General features: G+C 33.9%; 1 protein-coding gene across 1 annotated transcript; it reads right to left on the bottom strand.

Moving 5' to 3' along the window:
* Nucleotides 1-2,731: 2,731 nt before the first annotated feature.
* LOC127807736 (probable indole-3-pyruvate monooxygenase YUCCA10) lies at nucleotides 2,732-4,316 on the bottom strand. The gene is made up of 4 exons (XM_052345791.1): nucleotides 3,702-4,316; nucleotides 3,306-3,539; nucleotides 3,076-3,201; nucleotides 2,732-2,980 (listed from the first exon to the last, which is right to left on the bottom strand). The coding sequence occupies exons 1-4, from the start codon at nucleotides 4,314-4,316 to the stop codon at nucleotides 2,732-2,734; spliced, it is 1,224 nt and encodes a 407-aa protein (XP_052201751.1).
* Nucleotides 4,317-20,788: the final 16,472 nt, after the last annotated feature.

The following is a 20,788-nucleotide window of genomic DNA, read 5'->3' as shown; positions in this document are numbered from 1 at the left end:
TCTTAACTAAATACAGTAGTCAAATAACAATTAACAAAAAGCCAAATGCAAAAGTTAAACCCTAAAGTCCTAATTCATAAACCCATCATAAGTGTTAAATTAGGCAAAATAAAAAAGAACATAATCAAATAAATTAACTTACCTTTAGTCTCTTAGTCTCTAGAGTATGAAGGGATACTTACTGCCTACTACCTGCCAAGAACAAGAATTTTCAGCATATACCCACAAATGCTATTCTAATGTAAAGTTTATTTTTATATTAGAATAAATTCAAAGTAAAGATGAACTATCACCAAAAATGCTATTCTACCCACATAAATTGAATTAGAAATTGTGGTCTTCATATGGAGATTCTCTACTCAAAAAAATTTAATCTTTGAATATGAATTGGCTTTGACGAAGAGTGACTGCTATTCTAACTATCCCAAAAAAGTAAAAATAAAAATTGGAATAGTATATGAAGATCTTGGGTATGCAGCAATGCTAGAGAGACCTAGCTAGCTAGAAGGCCAATCAATCATGAATGGTGTTCATTATGTATGCTCCCAAGTCAGAAGCAACAGTGAAGCAAGGGCGATGCAGGCTGCCCCAGCCATCCCCCCAAAACCCCCCTTCAATTTATTAAATAGAAATATATAAATAGAAGAAGTAAAAAGAATAGATGACTTACTTGATAAATCTTGAATATGGAAGATGAGAAAATAGAAAGTTTACTGTTGAGGCAGATTGAAGAAGGAAGCTGATTGTCGTCGTAGGAGCCAATTTGAAGGAATACTGGAATAGCTTAGGTTTAATTTTTAGATTTGAGTGTTAAAATATTAGGGATTTATTTTAGGTTTGGGTTGATAATGCTTTTGGGCTTGGGCTGATAATATATTTGGACTGATTGGTTGACCAGTTTGAAAAATATATATTTGGGCTGATTTATTGGGGTGGGCTCAGAAAAAAATTTATTTTTTTAATACTAAAAAATTTACTTTTTTAAAAAAACTGGGGGGCTCCAGCCCACCCTGCCCATGGGCTGGGTCCACCCCTGATCACAATTTTTTTGAACTCATCAAGATTCTGTTCAAGATTCTAAGAGATGTCCATCTTAAAGCCAAAGAACCGCTTTTTTAAGATGATTTTATTTGTGAGTGACCTAGTTTGATACAATTCCTCGAGCTTCTTCCAAGCTTCGTAAGCTATCTCTAACCCATTGATTTGTCTTTTGTACTTTATCAGCCAAGTACAATATGATTATTGAATAGGCATTCTCCAAGCTCTTTCTTGGCAAAATCAACCATGGTTGATGGCAATGTACTCTGTTCTTAAATAGTTGATTGCAGTTTATGTTGAACTAAGAGGGCTCTCATCTTCTTATTTCAAGAATTGAAGTCTCCGGTGCCATCAAACAAATTCAACTCGAACTTCAAACTCCCCATCTCACTGCCCAGCAAGTCATCAAGATCAATCATTCTTGCTTTCTAGAGTCGCTAGATCAATCTCCAAATGGAGCTCTAATACCACTTTGTGAATGCAAATTAGCAACTCAAATGCAAGAATCTAATTGGCACAATTAAACAAACATATAACAATCAAAACAACAATAATACCCAAGATTTATACTGGTTTGATTCCAATGCAAAATCTACATCCAATTCTGGTGCAATACCAGAGAATCAACTAATTCAATGTCAAAGAAATAGTACAAGACATTCACGATTACAATCGAATTCAATCTCTATCCTCAGCTCCCAAGTCCCATTCCAAATTCACTCTCACATCATGAACTTCTTGGAAATCATGCAAATGAAACACTCAGAATTCTCTCATGTAATTTCACAGTCTCCCAACTAGTGTTTCTCTCAAGAATGATTATACAATACTAGTCATCGTAAATGAAATCATATATATGTAGTCTTATATATTGACTTAAGCCACGAAAGAAATGTTAACGGTTATTTATAACCAATAAAAGTTTTAAACTTTTTCCAACTCTAAATGATAGGACCAATTCTCAATGTGCATAGTTATGGTTCATTCGATTCTTTTCTATGCTTGGTAGAAATTAACCCAGAATTGTATAGATCACATCTTAAACTACATTAATTAATCACCCCTTATTGTTTTTTACTTAGCAAACGAAAGTATATACTACTAAATCCAACGTAGTAATGCCATATATTCAGTCCGAGAAAGAAAAGTTGATATTGTTGGAGATAAGATCCAAACAACGTTGCTTCAAAACAGAGTGGTAGCCAGCAAATCACACTACAATTTGTTAAAATTAAAGCATCTTAATTTTGGATATTTCACTCACTCAGTTAGTGAATTCGGCTCAATGTCATTATCCACGTGGGTTATGATAACAATTAGTGTTGTGGTCAAAGATGTGAAATTTCTATACAAACATATATCTGAGTAAAGATCCTTTCAGGTAAATGTATATATAGCTGGAACGATGGATTCTGTTCAACGGATGATGAATATACCTTTCTAATACTGTTTACCAATTATAACTGGTCCAATATCATGCCTTAAATATTGTTAATGTGACAAACTCCAAATCCATTTTCCAAATTACAATTTTACAGTGAAAATTTTAAAACTATGAATGACAAAAAAATTTCTCCCAACAAAGAACTGTATGTACTTTGTATTCATTTATCTGTGCTAACGTGGCAAACTAGTATATACTGATAATCAACCGAATGTGCTACCCACACACACACACACATGCAATCATATGCTAATTGAAACAGCTACAAGATTTGCTTTCAACAAGGGGTTGCCCTTTGAGAGCATTCATCAATGGCGGCCACATTTTGTTTTGCTGGAGGTTGAAGCTAATATCCTGAGCTATGTTCTGTGCATCCTTGGAAATGCCAAACAGTCCCGCTCTTGCAAACCCAACACAGTAAAGACCGTTCTTTCCTTTCCAGTGATTTGGAGCTCTTTGCTTGGGCATCCCATCTTTGTTGAAGTGCTCTCCATCATCCTGCAGCTTGCACAATATTAAACCTAAAAATTGGGGTTTTCTACTGATTTATTATATTAATCTGTATGTTCTTGTTTCCTGAAAAAAAAAAAAACCTGGAGCCATTTCATCACTGTGCTTCTGTAGCCAGTAGCAAAGATTATAGCCTCAAATGGCTTTGTCTTGCCATTTGCAAATTCAATTGTGTCCCCATCCACTATGCTGTTTATCGATGGCATGATCTGATAATCAATTAGGAAACCCGAAAAAAAAATTAAAAAAGCATTATTAACCCTAAACCCTAAAATATTGTTTATTTGGTTGAATTTGGTACGAACATTTATACCTGTATTTCTCCTGTCTTGATTTTGTCCATGGTTCCGACGTCGATGACCGGCGACCGGCCGCTCACCTGTTTGAGATGGAAGGGTCCCTTTGATGGCCTTTCGAGTCCATAATCAAAGAAATCTCCATACTTGAATTTGCTCAGCATCACAATTATCTTATCCACTGTATCACATGGCAAGAACTTCAACAAGAACAATCCCAGTTGTCCCATTTCCTTGCTGATCACATGCACCTGCAAAAGATGAACCATTTTCAAGTGACACAAAAACAAAAAAGTTAGCTAGCTTTCCCATCACCAACACTAACTCAAAAAAAAAAAAAAATTGTATTGGGTTGTGTCAAGTGTTTGTAGAAAGATCGAGTTGGGCAGCAGAGAGTATGTATGTATATATACCGGGCTGCGAACAGAAATATAGGGTTTGGCGCCCCAGTTTGCGAGATCATACGCGATCTCCATGCCGGAATTCCCAGTGCCGACAACCAGCACATCTTTCCGACCAAATCTCCGGCCATTCTCGTACTTGCTTGAATGGATGACTTCCCCTTCAAAGCCATCCAACCCCAAAACCTCTAGCACAAATCCCTCACCGTTTTCGCCAGTGGCAACGACTAGAAACTCCGAAGCATAGACTTCGGTCTCATTAGAGACCAAGTTTTCAGCCACCAGACGCCATTTTCCGTCAATCTCACTGTAACTTGCAGACTCCACAGAGCGGCAATACAAAGGGTTGACATTGAAATGGGAAACATAGTTGTCCAAGTACTGTATGAAGCCAGTTCTGGAGACGAATGTGGGCTCATCGGACGGGAAGGGCATGTTTGGGAGATGGCAATATTGCTTCGGAATGTGAAGCTTCAAGCGCTCATACGACCTCTTCTTCCACAAGGAGGCGCAGCAATCTTCTCTCTCTAGAACTATGTTGGGAATGGAGAGAAGGTTGAGACAGGCCGCCGTGGCTACGCCGGCGGGGCCTGCTCCGACAATGGCCGCCACTGTTTCTTGGTTCATTTTCTCTCCGTTTGATGTTCAACTTGCGTGGTGGCCATAGGTTTATATACAGTGCTGTGTTGAAAACGTTGCGGATTATCATCAGAAATCGCCATATTGAGAGAGATTCCTTATCTGTTTTCTGATATTTTTTTCTGCCAGAAAAGAACTGAACCATTGATCCGGGTAACTTTATCTTTTGCTGAAATTCCCGTATATGATTTCATTGATTGTTGTTCATTGTATTGATCGTGCATGCATGCATGGTGGTGTGCTTCAGATCGCATGTTACTCTGATACATTTCCCAAACTGTTGCAACAATGAAAGCAGTGAAGAGCTTGAGATCCAAGATTATGGGGAAGGGTCTGAATTTGAAACTAAATTTGCAAATGAGATATGATTGGAAAGGGAGGAGATTCAGGTGAAGATAACAGCAAGAAGCCATTTTGGGAAGTGATCAGGAACGGGGTACTGCACCCAGACTTCATCTTTTTTATATAGAAATAAAGATGGAAGTTAATAACATTGAATTAGCTAGAGGTTCGGTTCATCCTACTGTTAATTTTGGAAATTTTCATTTTCTAATTTGTTTGAAACAAAAATGGAAAGAAAAATATTTATTTTCTAATTTTCATTTTCTTAATCCAGGGGACTTTTAATGTAGATTAATTAACGGCTTAAAATCCCTAATTCTTCTCTTACTTACTTAAAAGTCAGAATAATATATGTAATTAAAATAAAGAGCAAGATGTGATTATTGTTGTAAAGGGAAATGGATTATTCAAAATTGTCTTGAAATACTAACTAACTAACTTATGAGGAAGAACATTAATTTAGGATAATATATCAAAGTGATAATTAAAAGCAAATCATTTTCTAGGGGATATGGCGAATCCTTTAAAATAATCATTTCTTTTGGCTAAGTAATTAGATAATTAGAGAAAGAACCAGGCCTATTTGGATATACAAATTGCAAATACAAAAAATTAATTAACATTATCTTTTCTTTTCTTTTTTATTGAGTTGTTAAGGATAATATATATGGTAAAATTCTATTTACTTATTTTCACTAGTATCTTGGCTTAAAAAAATAAAGAATTAGAATTCTCAATTTTTAATATTTTGTTCCAAATGAAATTTTAATTACACCACTAGTATCCCGAAAAAGGGTGTGTTTGTGTCTTTGTCCATGCTATGTTGGGCATGGACACTGCGGCCGACAAGGTTTTGGGCATGTTTGATACACAATTTTATTAAAAAATTCTCAAAAAGGAAAATTACGAACACTTTTGTAACTATTTATAGACACATTGTGAGATTTTTTTAAACATTTTTACAAAAAAGTTAGGGCAATTTTTAAAAACAGTTTATATTTTATATCATCAAGTAGATTTAATAACAAACTCTTTTGTAACTATTTTAATTATTTGTATAATTGTGTGTAATTTGAATTTATAAATTACACTTTTTTATAATTATATAAGAATAATAATAACATAATGTGTGTATATATAATTATATATTGTCGTGTTTTCATGTTCTAGATTTTTTAATTTTTATTATTTTGTATCGTATCGTGCATGTATCACAGTATCCGTACAATCTTAATCCGAGTTGACTCCAAATAACTATTCAATATTCATTGTTTCAGTTATTTGGAAAATATATCTTATATTCATCAATCACTTCTACCCTTTGTACATTGAACAACAACAATTAATGAGTGAATCATTGAAACTATGAAATTAAAATTTCAATTCTATAGCATGGGCTCCAAATAAGATGGAGGTTCGTTCAGTATATCCATTGTTCCAGCTGCCTTGAAAATATATCAGATAAATTAACATCGATCCATCATTTTTCAACCCTTCAACTACAATGAACAAGAATTTTTCTTTCTGATGAATTACAATGAAGAACAATTCTTGAAACTATATGAAATTGTGTACAATGTTTACAATAGTTAGTATAAATCTATGGTCACTATGCAGTGATCACATAAATCATTACTAGCTAGTTTGATAATCAAACAGAGAGAATTAAGTATGAACGCCTGAAGCTTCGCATACTGAAGCAATATTGCCATCTTCCAAATAAAACTTTTTATTATTCCATAATAAAATAGAAGCAATCTTATTTTAGATGAGTTTTTGTTTAAATTTTTTTATTTTTTTACTTACCCCGATGATATGAGATCACATGCTAATCCTATAGTAAATATAAATAAGTTGCGATGTGTCATAAAAAAAATTCATTAAAAAATAAAAAATACTCGAAAACCTAAAATAACTTTTGGACTAAAAGATGATATTATGCGTAAATAATGCTGAGAGACCATTATGGTCTCCTAGAGATTTAAACTTAATTAAATAAAAATAAAAAATAACTATTATAGACCACTAAAGGAAAAGCGACATTTTAAGTCTTCATCTTACTCAACAATTTTAAGTCTTCATCTTACTCAACAAAACTCTATATGCTCTGCTTAGAAAATTGAGCAAATTGAAGGCAAGTAAACTCCAAATGCAATGTTCAATCTAGACAAAAGTACTCTATTTGGTTGTAGATAATCAAAAAAATGGAGAAACAAATCAACCTCTGCTATGCTTGCAGCTTGGGTTGCTTAAAAAAGAAAGAAAAATGGAAGGAAAAACTGTCAACTCAAGGCTAAAAGAAAACGATTTTTTGAGGATGACAAAATCTCATTATTGTCTAATATTAAAAATATCCCTTTTTGACATAATAAGAGTTTTTACTTAAAATGAAAAACCTCTAAAAGATGAAATTTCTCTTAGCAAAATTATGGTCGACCATGTGTCTTTAGTACACCAAATTCTAGGTTTTAAATATTTTTTGTGGGTTTGGTTGACTAATGTTACTGCACAATCAACCAATTGTAAATGGTATGTATCTTATTTTATTGTTATTCTTAGTGGTCCACCATTGAATAGAGTTAGTTGACCAAAGGCGAACAATACACTTTTCAAGGATTATTTAGCTCTTAGTTTAGTTTATCATTAAAAATATTTAGTCGACCAAATGTTCTCAAAATTAAAAGCACCCATTTTCCCCTATGTGTCTAGTTGACTAGATGAATGAGATTAGTCGACCAAAGGAAGACAATATATATTTTAAGGCTTGGCTTGAAATTAGTTTAGTCGATCGGATACAAATGTTGGTTGACCAAAAGTCTCCAATACACCTTACAACTTTCTAACATAGCTAGGCTGGTTGAGCAAAAGGAACACATTAATTAGTCGACCAAATTGTTCTAGAATGATTTCCATTATTTTGGAGAATAGTCGATCGAACTCTTATTTAGTCGATCAAGTGCTCTTAACTTTAATTTTTCTTTCAAAAAATATGGCTATATTTTTCTTCTTCTAATCTTTAGTGTTTTAAATATCATAAAGATTTTTTTTACATGCCCTTTTATTTTTTTTTTCTTGAAGTCAAACAAATTTTCTTACTTGTAACATAAAACAAACTTGTGTTTTCTTCTTTATTATTAATGCTAAACATGTTAATTATGACAGTATGGCACCTTCTTTTTGTTGAGAGATATTGTTTAAGTCTTCAAAATTATCCTTTTTCCTTTTTGGACTTGAAAATAGTATTTATCACATATCTCATGTAACCAATATCAATAAATAATGCAGATCTGCATTTCTTGTCTTCGACAATAATTTCTTGTACGAAGAACCAATCACCCTTTGGAGCAAACCAAAAAAATAAAAAAATATATATACGAAAAAAACAAGACAACTATCAAGAACACCCTAAACAGAAAATAATAACTATCCTGACATCATTTACAAGAGTATAATTAAATAGAGCACAATCCTATAAAAGCAAGACCACAAGGGAATAAGAGCTCAAAAAGCATAGACACCAAGCATGAAAATATATGATCACAACAAACAGCCACTCCTAATGAGAGAAGTGCTAAACTCTCAAAAACTTCTAGACATGACGAAGGGCCAAACAACACACTAGATCTGAAGCACCAATTGAGAAGTAGATCTCTCCTGATCCCGAAAACATCTGTTATTACTCTCCTTCCAGATATAATACACCAAAGTATGAAACACCATCCTATTAGCTACCTTCTAGGGGACCTTTTCGCACTATCTAGCAACTGACCAAAGCACTCCCGTATCCCATTGACGCCAAGGTCAATTGAATTTTCGCTCCATCTAGCAGGGGCCTGGTTTTTTTGTGGTCCGGGTTTTGCATTGGCCTTGGTTGTAGTCGCTTCGACGTTATTTTGTTTTAATAATATTCTTACTTTAAAAAAAAAAAGACAATAATTTCTTGTATCTATTGCTTGCCTTGGTTCTATCTATTAGTACTACTATAAACATCCTCCTGTGTCTACAGTTTTGATCTTATTTTATTAATGACTAACAGAATTGTTATTTGTTGACTAATTCTTTTTAAAGCTAAGTTCTTATTCCTACAAAGCTAAAGTGAATAAATTACTCCTATTCACAAACTTATGCAACCAATTTGATCAAGGAAGCTATTGCCTCCAACAGATGAATTTCTATTGTGAGAAGTGTACAAGACCCTCAAGCACTAGCATTTAAGACCACTTATCCAGCTCTTAACGCATTCAAAGCTTCCCAAGTATTCAAGTGTGAAGTTCAGTTGCTGCATTGTTCTTCTTCTTTAATTTGAGTTAAAGGGCTGCAAATTGATCGGTATTTATATTTAACTCATTTCCGTATGAGGTAATTTTACTTCGTGAGCATTCGTCATGTCTGACAGCTTCCGAGAGATCAAACCGTTTCTCTGCATTTTGCTTTGGAGGCTGGTTTGTGATCTTGGAGTCTTATGCTTGATGTTAGTTTTAATTTTCTCTCGGGCTTTGTATATATCTTTAGTTCTTTTTCTTTTCTTTTTTTTATTTTTTTTAAATTTTTTTTTTACTTTTATTTTATTTTCGACCTAGACGATGATCGTGGTAGTGTCTTAGCCCTTGATTTCTTTGGTGGTTCGAGATTTGTCTTGATGTTGGTTTGTAACTAATTTGGCATGGTTCTTGTTTTATTTATTCTTATTTACACAAAAAAAAATTTGCTAGTGCTGTTCTGCTTATAGCTCGATAACAAGGAATTAAGTATAACACCTATTGTCTCACAGGTAGCCTGACAACAAAGAAATATAGTTGTCCCACATATAATCCGGCAACAAAGAAAAATAAGGCCTATTGTCTCGCGACTATTCTGACAATGAGAAAAGATAAGCTCGTTTCTTTGTTGGGCCACTCGCAGGACAACGAGTGCTACAAATGTGTTCTTATTAACAAGATCAATTTGTAAATTAAAGCTTTAACTCTTATACAAAAGTTTTTTTTTCTATAAATAAGAATTATATAAAACAAAACATGCCATAAAAATTACAAACCAAGGTCAGGGCAAATCCCAGACCACCAAAAAACCAGGGGAGACTCCTACACAAAAGTTAGGGTTATTATTTTAGTGAAACCTTTTAAGTAACTTTTTAAAACGAACATCTATATATAAAATGTTTGTGTATTTTTGTGCTTTATTGTTGAGTCGTACATCCCATTCATCAACAACACATTAAACTCCATTTTAAAAGCTAAAAAGCTTTGGAAAAAATATTTTTAAACTACAAAACCCAATTCAACTCTTCTACTACGTTGTTTTTTTGGGGTAACAAAAACAAAATAATATAAAGCAATTCATTTCCACTAGATTATCAAATCTAAAGGTTTAACTTTGCATGGCATATTTCTGTAACTTTTTATAAATTTTCAACATGATTGACCAGAAAAAAAATACAACTGAATCCAACTACAATAAGCCTATAAAGAAGAAAGTAAAGCTTATACTAATAAGAGTAAATCATAAAGAACAGTAAACATTAAAAGCATTGACTGTTAAGGTTACAATTGGCTTAATCAAATTTACAACCTTTTTTTTTTTTTGGTATCATTTTAAATTTACTCAAGTCTCTTGTAAAGCGAGTTGGTTACTTGACATTGACAGTGACATGACCATGGTATCAAAATCATAAGTAAAAAATCACAACAGCAAATTAATTCACTAAAAAGCTCCATCAAAACCCTTAATATACAAAAATTAGGACCGCCTTCCTCTACACAGATTCAAGTGTTATCACCAAAGCCAGTTTAAGAGTTGACGGTCCCGGTGGCAAGTTGCAATGGCCCAATCAACTTTAGCTCTCTTTCACTCTCTTCCTTGTCGTCATGCACCAGCACTGAGCAGTGTCACCAATGACAACACGTCTGTCATGTCTTGCTCTTAGTCTCATTCCTCTCGTCGGTGACCACATCTCCTGCTCTCCCAACTCTAGTCAGAGTCTGCAATCTCCTCTTTTTTGCATCTCTCTTATTGTGTGGTGTCTCTCATCTTTCTTTTGACATTCTCCTCTCATTTGGGATCCTAGGTCTCTATGTCTTAAGTCGACCTTAGTTATCACATATTTTTCAAAATTAATGTCACTTTCCTATATATAATGGTACATATGCATTGCTATATAGACGTGCCACACACATAGAAACAAATGTAGATCAACAGAAAGAAATTTATTGCAAATATCTACTTTGCATGACATTTACATGGGAAAATCTGAATGTAATATGCAATTAAAATATTGTAATTTTTGTATCAAATAAGAGGATATGCGCAGCAACGGAGATCTATTAATCCCATTATGCTCGTTTTTTCCTGGCCATTACTCATTTATTCTCACTTTACTGAAGAACAACGAACAAAACACAAAATACAAACTTTTAATTTTGCCCCAAATGGTCTGAAATTAAAAAAAAAAAAATCTCTTTTTAATGCTAAAATTATGCGCGTGCCACGTGCGCACACGGAAGGTGGTATTAGAGAGTCAGTTATCGCTTGTTGAGGTTATTCATTTCTCACGCTACATTTGTTTGCATTTACATTTTTACCCTTGCTTGGTTAAATATTAAATAAAATTTACTTGTGCATTTTCATCGGATTCTTAGAACAACAAAGCACCAAAGGACATTTATGGAATATGGAACTTCAATTTATGAGAACACCAAATTTGGTGTTTACTTTTTATAATAGAATTATGTATGTATTAATTTTTTAAGCATTTTGAGTAATTTCTTTTTGAACACCCAAATGTATAGGAGATGTGATTCATCAATCACGCACTCATGCGGGAGTGAGAAAGATGGGGGAGGTGAAGAGGGAAAATGCTAGAAAGCTCGACGGGCTTACTGAAAAGGGGCAAAAAGTCAATTTTGCCCCCACGCCCTGCTTTCTCCCTCCCTTTCTATGGATTCCCCCTGTTCTAGTGCGTCTCCCCTGTCATGGTTGCCGCCTCGCCTCGCTGCCATCGCCTTGCCTCACCTCCGTCGCCTCTCTGCCATGGCCTCCTCGTCCTCGCCAACAGTCACTGCATCAACTGTCGATGAGGGTGAGGCGGCCATGGCAAAGAGACGACGGAGACGAGGCAAGGCGGCGGCCATGGTAGGGGAGACGCACCAGAGAGGGGGGTAGTGGCCCGCTTTGCAAATTTGTAAAGTGGGCGGGAGCAAAATCATCTTTTTTGCCCCCTTTTGTGAGCTGCTTGGTAGGCCTGTTGGGCCCTGTAGAACGATTCAGTGAAGAGTCTAGCTAATCTCATCTGCTAGCTACACTTGCTGCATTAAATGTTGAAATTTGACAATTGATTGACATTTGACAACACAAGAGAGAGAGAGAAAGAGAGAGAGAGGGGGAGGAAGGGGTTACAATTTATATTCAACCATGTTACAAAAAAAAAATAAATAAGTTGACTGTATTGTTAATTAAAAAAATATTTATTTTTAAAATTTATATACAAAAATTTAATTAATGATTTTATATTTTAAAAAATATTTTTTAAATATTTTTTAATATTTATTTATATTATTAAAGTACCACCAAATAACTTCTTGCCTAGGCCACAAATGCTGTTGAGTGACATGTTATGACATATTTTCATTGTCAGAAAATATGTTCTAAACATCATAATTTGTCATGAAAATATGTGGATTAACTATGATTGATTTTTTAGTATAAATATTATTTAAAGTTACAATATCTCTTTTAAATTTATATGTTTCAAGTCGTTGCATAAGTACTTAATTTGAACAATTTGTCTGTACCAACGTGTATGAATACAAGGGTTACATCTAGTGATCTGATGATAGAATCAAATGGAATGGTTCTCTATGTTGATAATATATATTTATTTTATAAGAATATATCTTTACTCTACCATTAAATCACATAAGAAAACACGAACTGGATAGTACATGGTGGATGGATGATGTATTAAGTGGTTTAAAATTTTTAACTTAAGCTAGCGTTTAAATTAATAATGTGTTTAGATAAATGTGTTTTTAAGTTATCAGTTAATGATTATGTATTTAGTTTGAAATAATTGATAAAATATTAGAATTTGATGAAAAGACGAAAGTAGACATATTAAATAATACAAATAAAAGCATAAAAATATTAATTTATAATAAAATTAAATTATAAATTAATGTCTAATGATAAAATTTTACCAAAATTATTTATAATTATTAAAAAAATACTAATACAATATATATGTTACATGTACATATATACACCCATAAAAAGGCGGCCACGGGTGATGGAAGCGGTAGATGCAAGCTGAAAGCAATAGCCAAAGGCAACAGTGGAGTTGGAGGTTGCGACCGATGGGGGTGGGGATGGCGATGGGGAGGAGATGGCCAACAATGGGGGCGATGACGATGGCCGACGGTGGGGGGGGGGGGGGTGATGGTGATGGTCGACAATGGCGACCGAAAAAGCTAAGGCGACTAGCGGTGGGAGGTAAAGGTTGAAGAAGAAGGACATGCCTAAAAATTAGCAAAAATGATGAGAATAAAATGATAAAATATTCGGTCAACGCAGCTTATTTGATTTTGCAAAAGCTCATCCCTGCCAACTTTTGCAAAACGCTGATGTATATAACTTAAACGCTCTTGTGACAAGCTAAACACTTGAATCAAATACCCTAAGTTAGGGGGAATTGTGACAGATGGCCTACCCACACTTAACTTTTGGACAAATGGCCTTTGACCAAAATAAGGTAAAAAAAATAAATCAAAAGTTGAATAAATTGGTAAATGACGAATATACCCTTCTTTTCAATTTGCTCCCTAATCCCCTTCATCTTTGTCATTTTCGTTGAAGGAGTTGCCTAACATCCTTATCATTTTCATTGAAGGAGCTACCCAACATCCACGACAAGAAGGCTGGTAGGTGTGATTCTACAATCCTTTTCAATAATCACCAAATGGCCGCCACTTTCTCCGTCAACGTTTGACTCGACATCAACTGGAAATCCCCCAATCGATAAACTCTCGTTGCATGCCTTCTTTATGCATATATGTTTGTTTACCTATAGTTGTCTGTCATATTTTCAGTTTTGGGCATCTGGGTTTGCCGCATTTCAAATGTTATTGGTTATTTGCTCACACTTTGATGTTTCCCATTCATATGTTTTAGAGTTTTTTGTTTGGAGAAATTTCTGGTTGATCTATGTTTGAAGTAAATGGCGTAACAAGGTTACAAAAATCAAAATTTTTGGCCCTTAATGTAGTGTAATGCAATTGTGATGCCATCAATTTGGTACAGATTGTGACTTTTGTAAATCGTAGAAGCCAATGTAATTTGAAAATTTTTTAAGGATTTTTTATTCTGTCTGTTGTATGTTTGAATGTTGTAAGAAGCTTATGTATTTTGTTCCATTTTCCTATTGTCCAATTAATGTGATTTAGTTAATGAATGTGGTTTTGAATCGAATTTGAGATAAGAGGATGACAAATTGAACACAAAAAAAATATCTTAGTTGAAAGTGGTTGTGCATCAATTTGTTGGTTTTCAAACACCTTTGACAGCCAACCATGTGGATCAATTAGCAAATGGGCTAAATGGGTAAATGCTCGGTAGTGTTGGAAGGATAATTATTTTAATCACCCATTGTTTCTTAAATAGAAAATGCAAATGATTGGAAAAAAATGTTGATTAGCTGTTTGTTTTTGTGTTTTTGTGTTTTTGTTTATTTTGTAATCAAATATGGTCTTTTTCAAAATTGATTAGTTGTTTGTTTGGGTAGATGGAAGAACATTCTATTAAGTTTTTATGAAGAACACATGTGCATCATTTGTCGTTAAACTATTCTATTTTTGTAATCAGGATTCACTTACACTTTGCTATAGAACTATTCTATTTTTTTATTCATTTGTCAGTAAAATTAGAACTTTCTTCTAAGGAAATAAATTCAGACCAACTTTTATCTAATAAATCCAGAAGATTAGCTTATTCACTTGTGAGTTAACTATATATGATTCGTCAACTATACATATTAACTGCTTTTAAGACCTAAAATTGATGTCTTTGTTTGTTTTTTTTTTTTTTTTGTGTTCTGCAGAACATAAAAATAGAGTATATAGTTGATGTTAAAGACATGGTATGTGGAAAAATAAGCAACCGATGTAGGATACAAATGATTCACGATGTGTATTACAATTTAGACGTCGAACACAAAGACCTTTTTACAAAATCATGCTTTGGACGCTTACTCAATGTTGCAAACATGAAAATAGCTCTGCAAATGGTTCACCAGTTGATTCTTAGTTTGGTTAAGACCTCCAAAGAGAATGAAGTATGGTTCAAATTTGGGAACCAGCTTGCAAGATTTGGGCTCGAAGAGTTCACTTTAGTTACAAGCCTTAAAGTTGGAGAATTGGAATTTGAGGGATGAGAGGTTAGGCCTACAATGTTATCTTTTGCAGAATCATTTCAAGAAGAATAAAGGAAAAATAACGAGAAAATAATTGTTGAGTGTGTTCCAAAAATGTAGTGATCAGCCTGATAAGTTCAAGAGCCTTCTTTTAATTTTTGCATATGTTTTGAACTTGTGGTGGTTTTATTTGATTGATGATCTAGATTGATTCAACAACTACATCCGGGGAAAGATATTGTATAAATATACAATTGCGATATTCAAAAGTGATTTGGGGAAAAAGGTGAAGCAATGTAGAAAAAATGATCGATATCCATACAACTTTCATGGATTTCCATTTGCAATTATGGTAATAGTTTTCAATTTTTTTTTATATAATGTTCTAATTAACTTGTAAACTATAAGAAATCTTTTCCTTTTTATAGATTTGGGCGTTTGAAGCAATTCCTGATCTTGGGGAGGAGTTTGCTCACAAACTAGAAGGTGATAGAATTCCAAGACAACTTATGCAGGAGGGAGAAAAATTTAACAGGTTTTTAGAATATGAAATTACAATGATGAAGGTTAAGGTAAATCGCACATTAGTTCCTATGAAGTTAACGAAGAATTTTGGCAGGGAATGAACCCCTCTTGATGATGTAGAAGATTACAGAGTGGATAACAGCTTGAATGAAGATAGAGGAAAGGAGTCTGAGGAATATGCACCATTTGTTTCCACGCACCATTAGCCATGCGATTGACCATCATCTTCTCATAACAATGATGTAACTCAGGTTGATAGATAAGAAATGAGAGAACTTGAGAGGAGGTTGCTACGTGTGATAATAGATCAATTTGATCAGTTAATAAGTCAATGTAATCGAATGGAGAGCAAAATTGATAGGTTGCTCCAATTAGTTGAAAAATATGGGTTTCAGTCAGAAAAAAGGCAATGTCCCTGAAGATTACAAGGGGCAAAAGGAAGAACGTGTGTTTGAGGCTATAGTAAAAACTCGGGGATTGTAAAAGACTGCACTTATGAGGAAGAACAAGTCACACCAATAAAAGAAGTTGATGAGGGTTGGTTTATTTTTTGCAGCTTTATTTTTTTGTTTCGCAAAGTCTTGAAAATAATTAAATTTCGATTGACCTCATTTCGCAGGCAAGCTCTCAAACCCTTCAACTACCATAATTGTTTACCAACGAATGTCTCGTATGTTGATCACAGATTCTGAGCATAATTTGGATAAATGGGTTCCTGTTGAGTTTGTGATGCTAAATCAACCTGAGCAGTCTACAGAAAGCTGCACCAAATATATGTAATTTGTAGATTGAATATGAAAGCAACTTGAGATGTATGAAATGATTGTCGACTAAATATTGTTTGACCCAATTTATAGGTGAACTGGGAGAACATTATGCTATTTTTCTTGAGGATGATATGGATGATGAATCACCTAAAGGAAGAGGGCATAGGAGAAAGAGAAGAGCACGTGCATTGTGTTCCCCATTCACCAATCCCTTAAAGAAAATGAAGTTGTTGAATGTCAAGGTGTTTGAACCATTTCGAGAAGTTGATCCTACAAAAGTTAGTAATCTCACAAAGTGGTTGGAAAAAGATTCACCAAGGTAATGTATTCTCTTCTTAACCTTCTCATAGTATTCTTCGGTGTTCACTGAAGTTTTGATTTGTCTATCGTCTCTATTATACAATGACGATATGCCATTGGCAATCTGTTACGGAATTGAGAAGTCAACTAGATATGACAATAACATCACACAAGTCGTTTTAGTTTCACCAAAACGCCACCTATGTCATAAGAGGTCGAAACCCTATCAAATGGGTTTCCCGACCAATGTATGCTTGTTTTATGTATGGTTAAATGAATGTAATATCGTCTATAAAATGCATTATCTCTATTTTTGTTATGTCTAAAAAAAATTATAATTTTCTCGAATGCACAATTTGAGGGGAGCATAAATGGTCTATCATGGTAAGAAAAATAGTTTTCTCAAATTAATATTTTTTATTTGTCTCTTATGATATATTATAATTACTTCTCTTATTATATATTGTTTGGGGCAACAAAAGCAAAGATAAGCTAATTTTTAAATAATGGAGTTTGATAAACATTATAAACTATCAATTATAAATAGTAGATAAAGATAGTTTAAGAGTTAAAATCTTCTTTTTTTTCTTTTATGATGGATGGAAATATTTTGATCAAACCAAGTTTCAGAACATTAAAAAAAAAACAGATTATGAAAGCTTAACAATGTCCAATTTGTAGCAAAAAAGCATAAATTGGTTTATAATCACACACTCAAAAACTATTATAAATTGATTTATAATCTTACATACTAGGATTGTTCAAACAACAAACCAATCTGTAGCAAAATAGCATAACAATGTCCAATCTAATCGATCATCACTAGTTCAGAATCGCTGCGAATTTGGCCCATAAAAATAGAATGGTTAGTAGAAGTAAGAGAACAGTAGAGACAAGTGATAAAAATGCGTAACTGGATTTCTCAAACACCAACTAAGCAGTCAGATGTTACCACCAGAATCCAACACCAACCAAGCAGTCAGAGTTATCACCAGAATCCCCATCGTAACTTAACCATTACAATAAATAATAACACCATTTTACTTAAGGAGATTTCACATTTTCAAATTATTAAATCAAAACATCACAATAAAACCACCCACTTTCAAGTCAACAAAACTCCAACAACACTGTATGTCAGAATAACACCACTTACATATTTCAAGATAACAAAATGTGTACAACACTTCAGTTTTAACAATGATAGAATAGGTAACAAATCTACAATGCATATTGCATATAAATTCAAAAGGATACAATGACTACATAGATGTGTTCATTTCTCAATACCCGATAAAGGGTTTGTATAAGTAGCCCGATTGTGGCCAGTCTTCAAACACCTAGTACACTTATGCGGCTTGTGTACCTCTCCGGCTAATTTTTTTTCATTGTTTTGATGGGCGTCCACTATATTGTTTTGTTAATGGTCGCAAGACCACTCTTGACTTAACATTCTCAGGTATTTGCCACTTAGCCTCGTTTAACAATGGGTATATAAATTCTAAATATGCTTGTCTCCAACAAGAAGTGATATAAAAAAGAGAGCAAAGCCTATAACCGTCAGAACCTTCATGCCTTACAACGGGAATTGAATGTGGGCAAGGAAATTTATCTAGATCGAATTGCCTATATGTACACGTGCATTCTTCCAAGTTAACAATGTATGTTTTTAGATTTTTAACAACCTAAAACTTATTTGGAGATATCCGAATCGCATTCCACCCATTTGACTCGTTATACTTTAAGCACATCTTTTCCTCCAATGGTGGGGTGAGTTGGCTAGTGCACTTTTCTTCCTCCACATGTCTTTCATAATACCATTTCTACAACATCTCCCTAATATAATCAATTAAACCAACTATAGGAAAATCTCGGGCATCCTTCAACATGGAATTTATAGATTCTGCATTGTTTATTGTCATGATATTATATCAAATTCCTTTGAAATGTGTTCTACTCCAATACTGGACCTCAACATCATTTTCTAAGTACTCTCTAATGCCATCTCTTTTACCGCAAAGCGCTGCCATGTATGCCTCAAATTCTGTTAAAGTATAAGCTTCTGTCGTTTTCCTGAATAATGACAACAAATCAGGTCTTAGAAAATGAAGCTTCAGGTTATTGTGTAAATGCCATATGCAATTTCCATGATGTGCAAACTGGTAGACATTTCTAAATGCATGAGGAATGCTTGTGCCACGGTCCAAAATAATTGCTAGCTCCTCCGTGTCACCTGTTATTTCCCACAAGTTATGAAAGAACTAAGTCCACGAAGCTTCATTCTCCAAGTCAACTATATCCCACGCAAGTGGATAAATTTGAATATTTGCATCTTGATAAGTGGCCACAAATAGAGTACCTCAATATCTACATGTCATGAATGTTCAATCTACACAAATTACCTGTCGCATTGAAGTTTGGTATCCACGTATACTTTGTCTTAGGGTCATGAAAAAGTATTTGAAACGCATGTTATCATCAGTTTCAATGACTGTCATTCTGGCAGGATTTGTTTGCTCCAAAACATGACAATACGATGGTAATTTGGCATAACTATCATCAGGTGTCCCTCAGTCGAGTCCATAAGCAAAATACTTGGGCATCTATGCCTTATTATAGCTTATAGTTATGCCAAACTCTTTACGAATGTCACTGATGATGTTTCTCGGTCTGTAAATCCTACTGGCATCTTCATACTTAGAGGCAATGTGACTTCCAATTAGTGAATAGGTACCATGTCTATGATCTCTACCCCGAACACTTATGAAGTAAGTGTGTTGGCTAAAGTAGCTTCGAACTTTAAACATATCAGATTGATTCAACTTTACTGGCCTCAAACGCCACTTATAATTTTCCTCGATACAAACAACTGTATAAATGGATTTATTTGACTTCTTCACTTTAAACTCAAAGTGACACCTCACTGCAAGCAAGTACAACTTCGACATCAAAGCCTTTTTGGATGAGAACAATTGTTTCCTCTGCACATCTTCACACTCAGGAATCCTTAATGATGTTCTACAGGGGATAGAACTTATATCAACTGTTAAATTTGGGGTGTTGTTCTGGATAGCAAGTTTACATGGATAAACATCATCACCATTCCTGCCTGTCACAAGAGATTCTTCACGAATATTTCATCTTTCAGAGTTAAATGGAATTATATTCAAACCATCCCATTCTAGAAAGTTTCCATCAGTATTCTCATTTGCCATATTACCTTCAGCTTGCACAAAATTTAATTCTCTATTCACGCCTCCAGATTCTATTCTATCATCTGTTTGCATTTCACTCAATGAATCATCATGTGCTACAATAGTTGCATGTTCTTCGTTCTTTCTTAAACCATCATTTTCTTGATACTCCTCAACATCTTTCTTCAAAAGGGTTACACAAAGAGGCATATAAATAAAGAGATACCATTTCACATTGTTGTCACAATCAATCTTCATTGGTGGAATTGAAACGTTAGACATCCCAGGGACAATAGTTGCTATCTCTATATCATTTAATCTAGAATCCACCTCCAACGCCAATCGAACTTTATCGTATAGTTCCTCATAGGTAATGGTTTTTGAAACAAGAACATGAGTCACATTTGCTCAACCATTCCCTATATGCCTTCATGTTCACCCACCACCTTATTTCTCTTCAAACTCAACGAAATAACAAACTAATATCCATACCTTATCCACGAGATCCGTAACTGCAATTCAACATAAAACAAATACAGTTTAGTTGATCATATCATGAAGTGCTACATTATACAATTCAAAGTGTATATCATACATTTTTCAATAAAGATATGAGTGCCAACTATTAGAATAAGTCCAACAGCACTAAACTAAACATATGTTTATTGCCAATTATCACACTCAAAGATATATAGATTGTGGCAGTTAAAAATGAGATAATGCTACTTATGCTGTTATACATTATAGATAACGGCATACCTGTCTTTATTTTAGACTGTTATTGAATTCACATATTAACTCACTTAAACAAATATATATATATATATTTATATATAGTTATCACATTCAAAGTTATACATTTTGACAATTAAAAATAAGATAACAACAGTGGTGCCCGTTATACATTGCAAATAACAGCATATGTGGCATTAT

This window comes from Diospyros lotus, chromosome 8 (assembly GCF_014633365.1).
Source record: "Diospyros lotus cultivar Yz01 chromosome 8, ASM1463336v1, whole genome shotgun sequence".
In the NCBI taxonomy this organism is placed as follows: Eukaryota; Viridiplantae; Streptophyta; class Magnoliopsida; order Ericales; family Ebenaceae; genus Diospyros; species Diospyros lotus.
This window is presented reverse-complemented; position numbering and strand designations above follow the sequence as displayed.

Excerpts from the sequence above, each read along its gene's own strand:
- LOC127807736 (XM_052345791.1), bottom strand. The coding sequence starts at position 4,316 with ATGAACCAAGAAACAGTGGCGGCCATTGTCGGAGCAGGCCCCGCCGGC. Across the intron at positions 3,202-3,305 it reads TCAAGACAGGAGAAATACAG|ATCATGCCATCGATAAACAG; the intron begins GTATAAATGTTC and ends ATTGATTATCAG. Across the intron at positions 2,981-3,075 it reads CAGTGATGAAATGGCTCCAG|GATGATGGAGAGCACTTCAA; the intron begins GTTTTTTTTTTT and ends TGCAAGCTGCAG.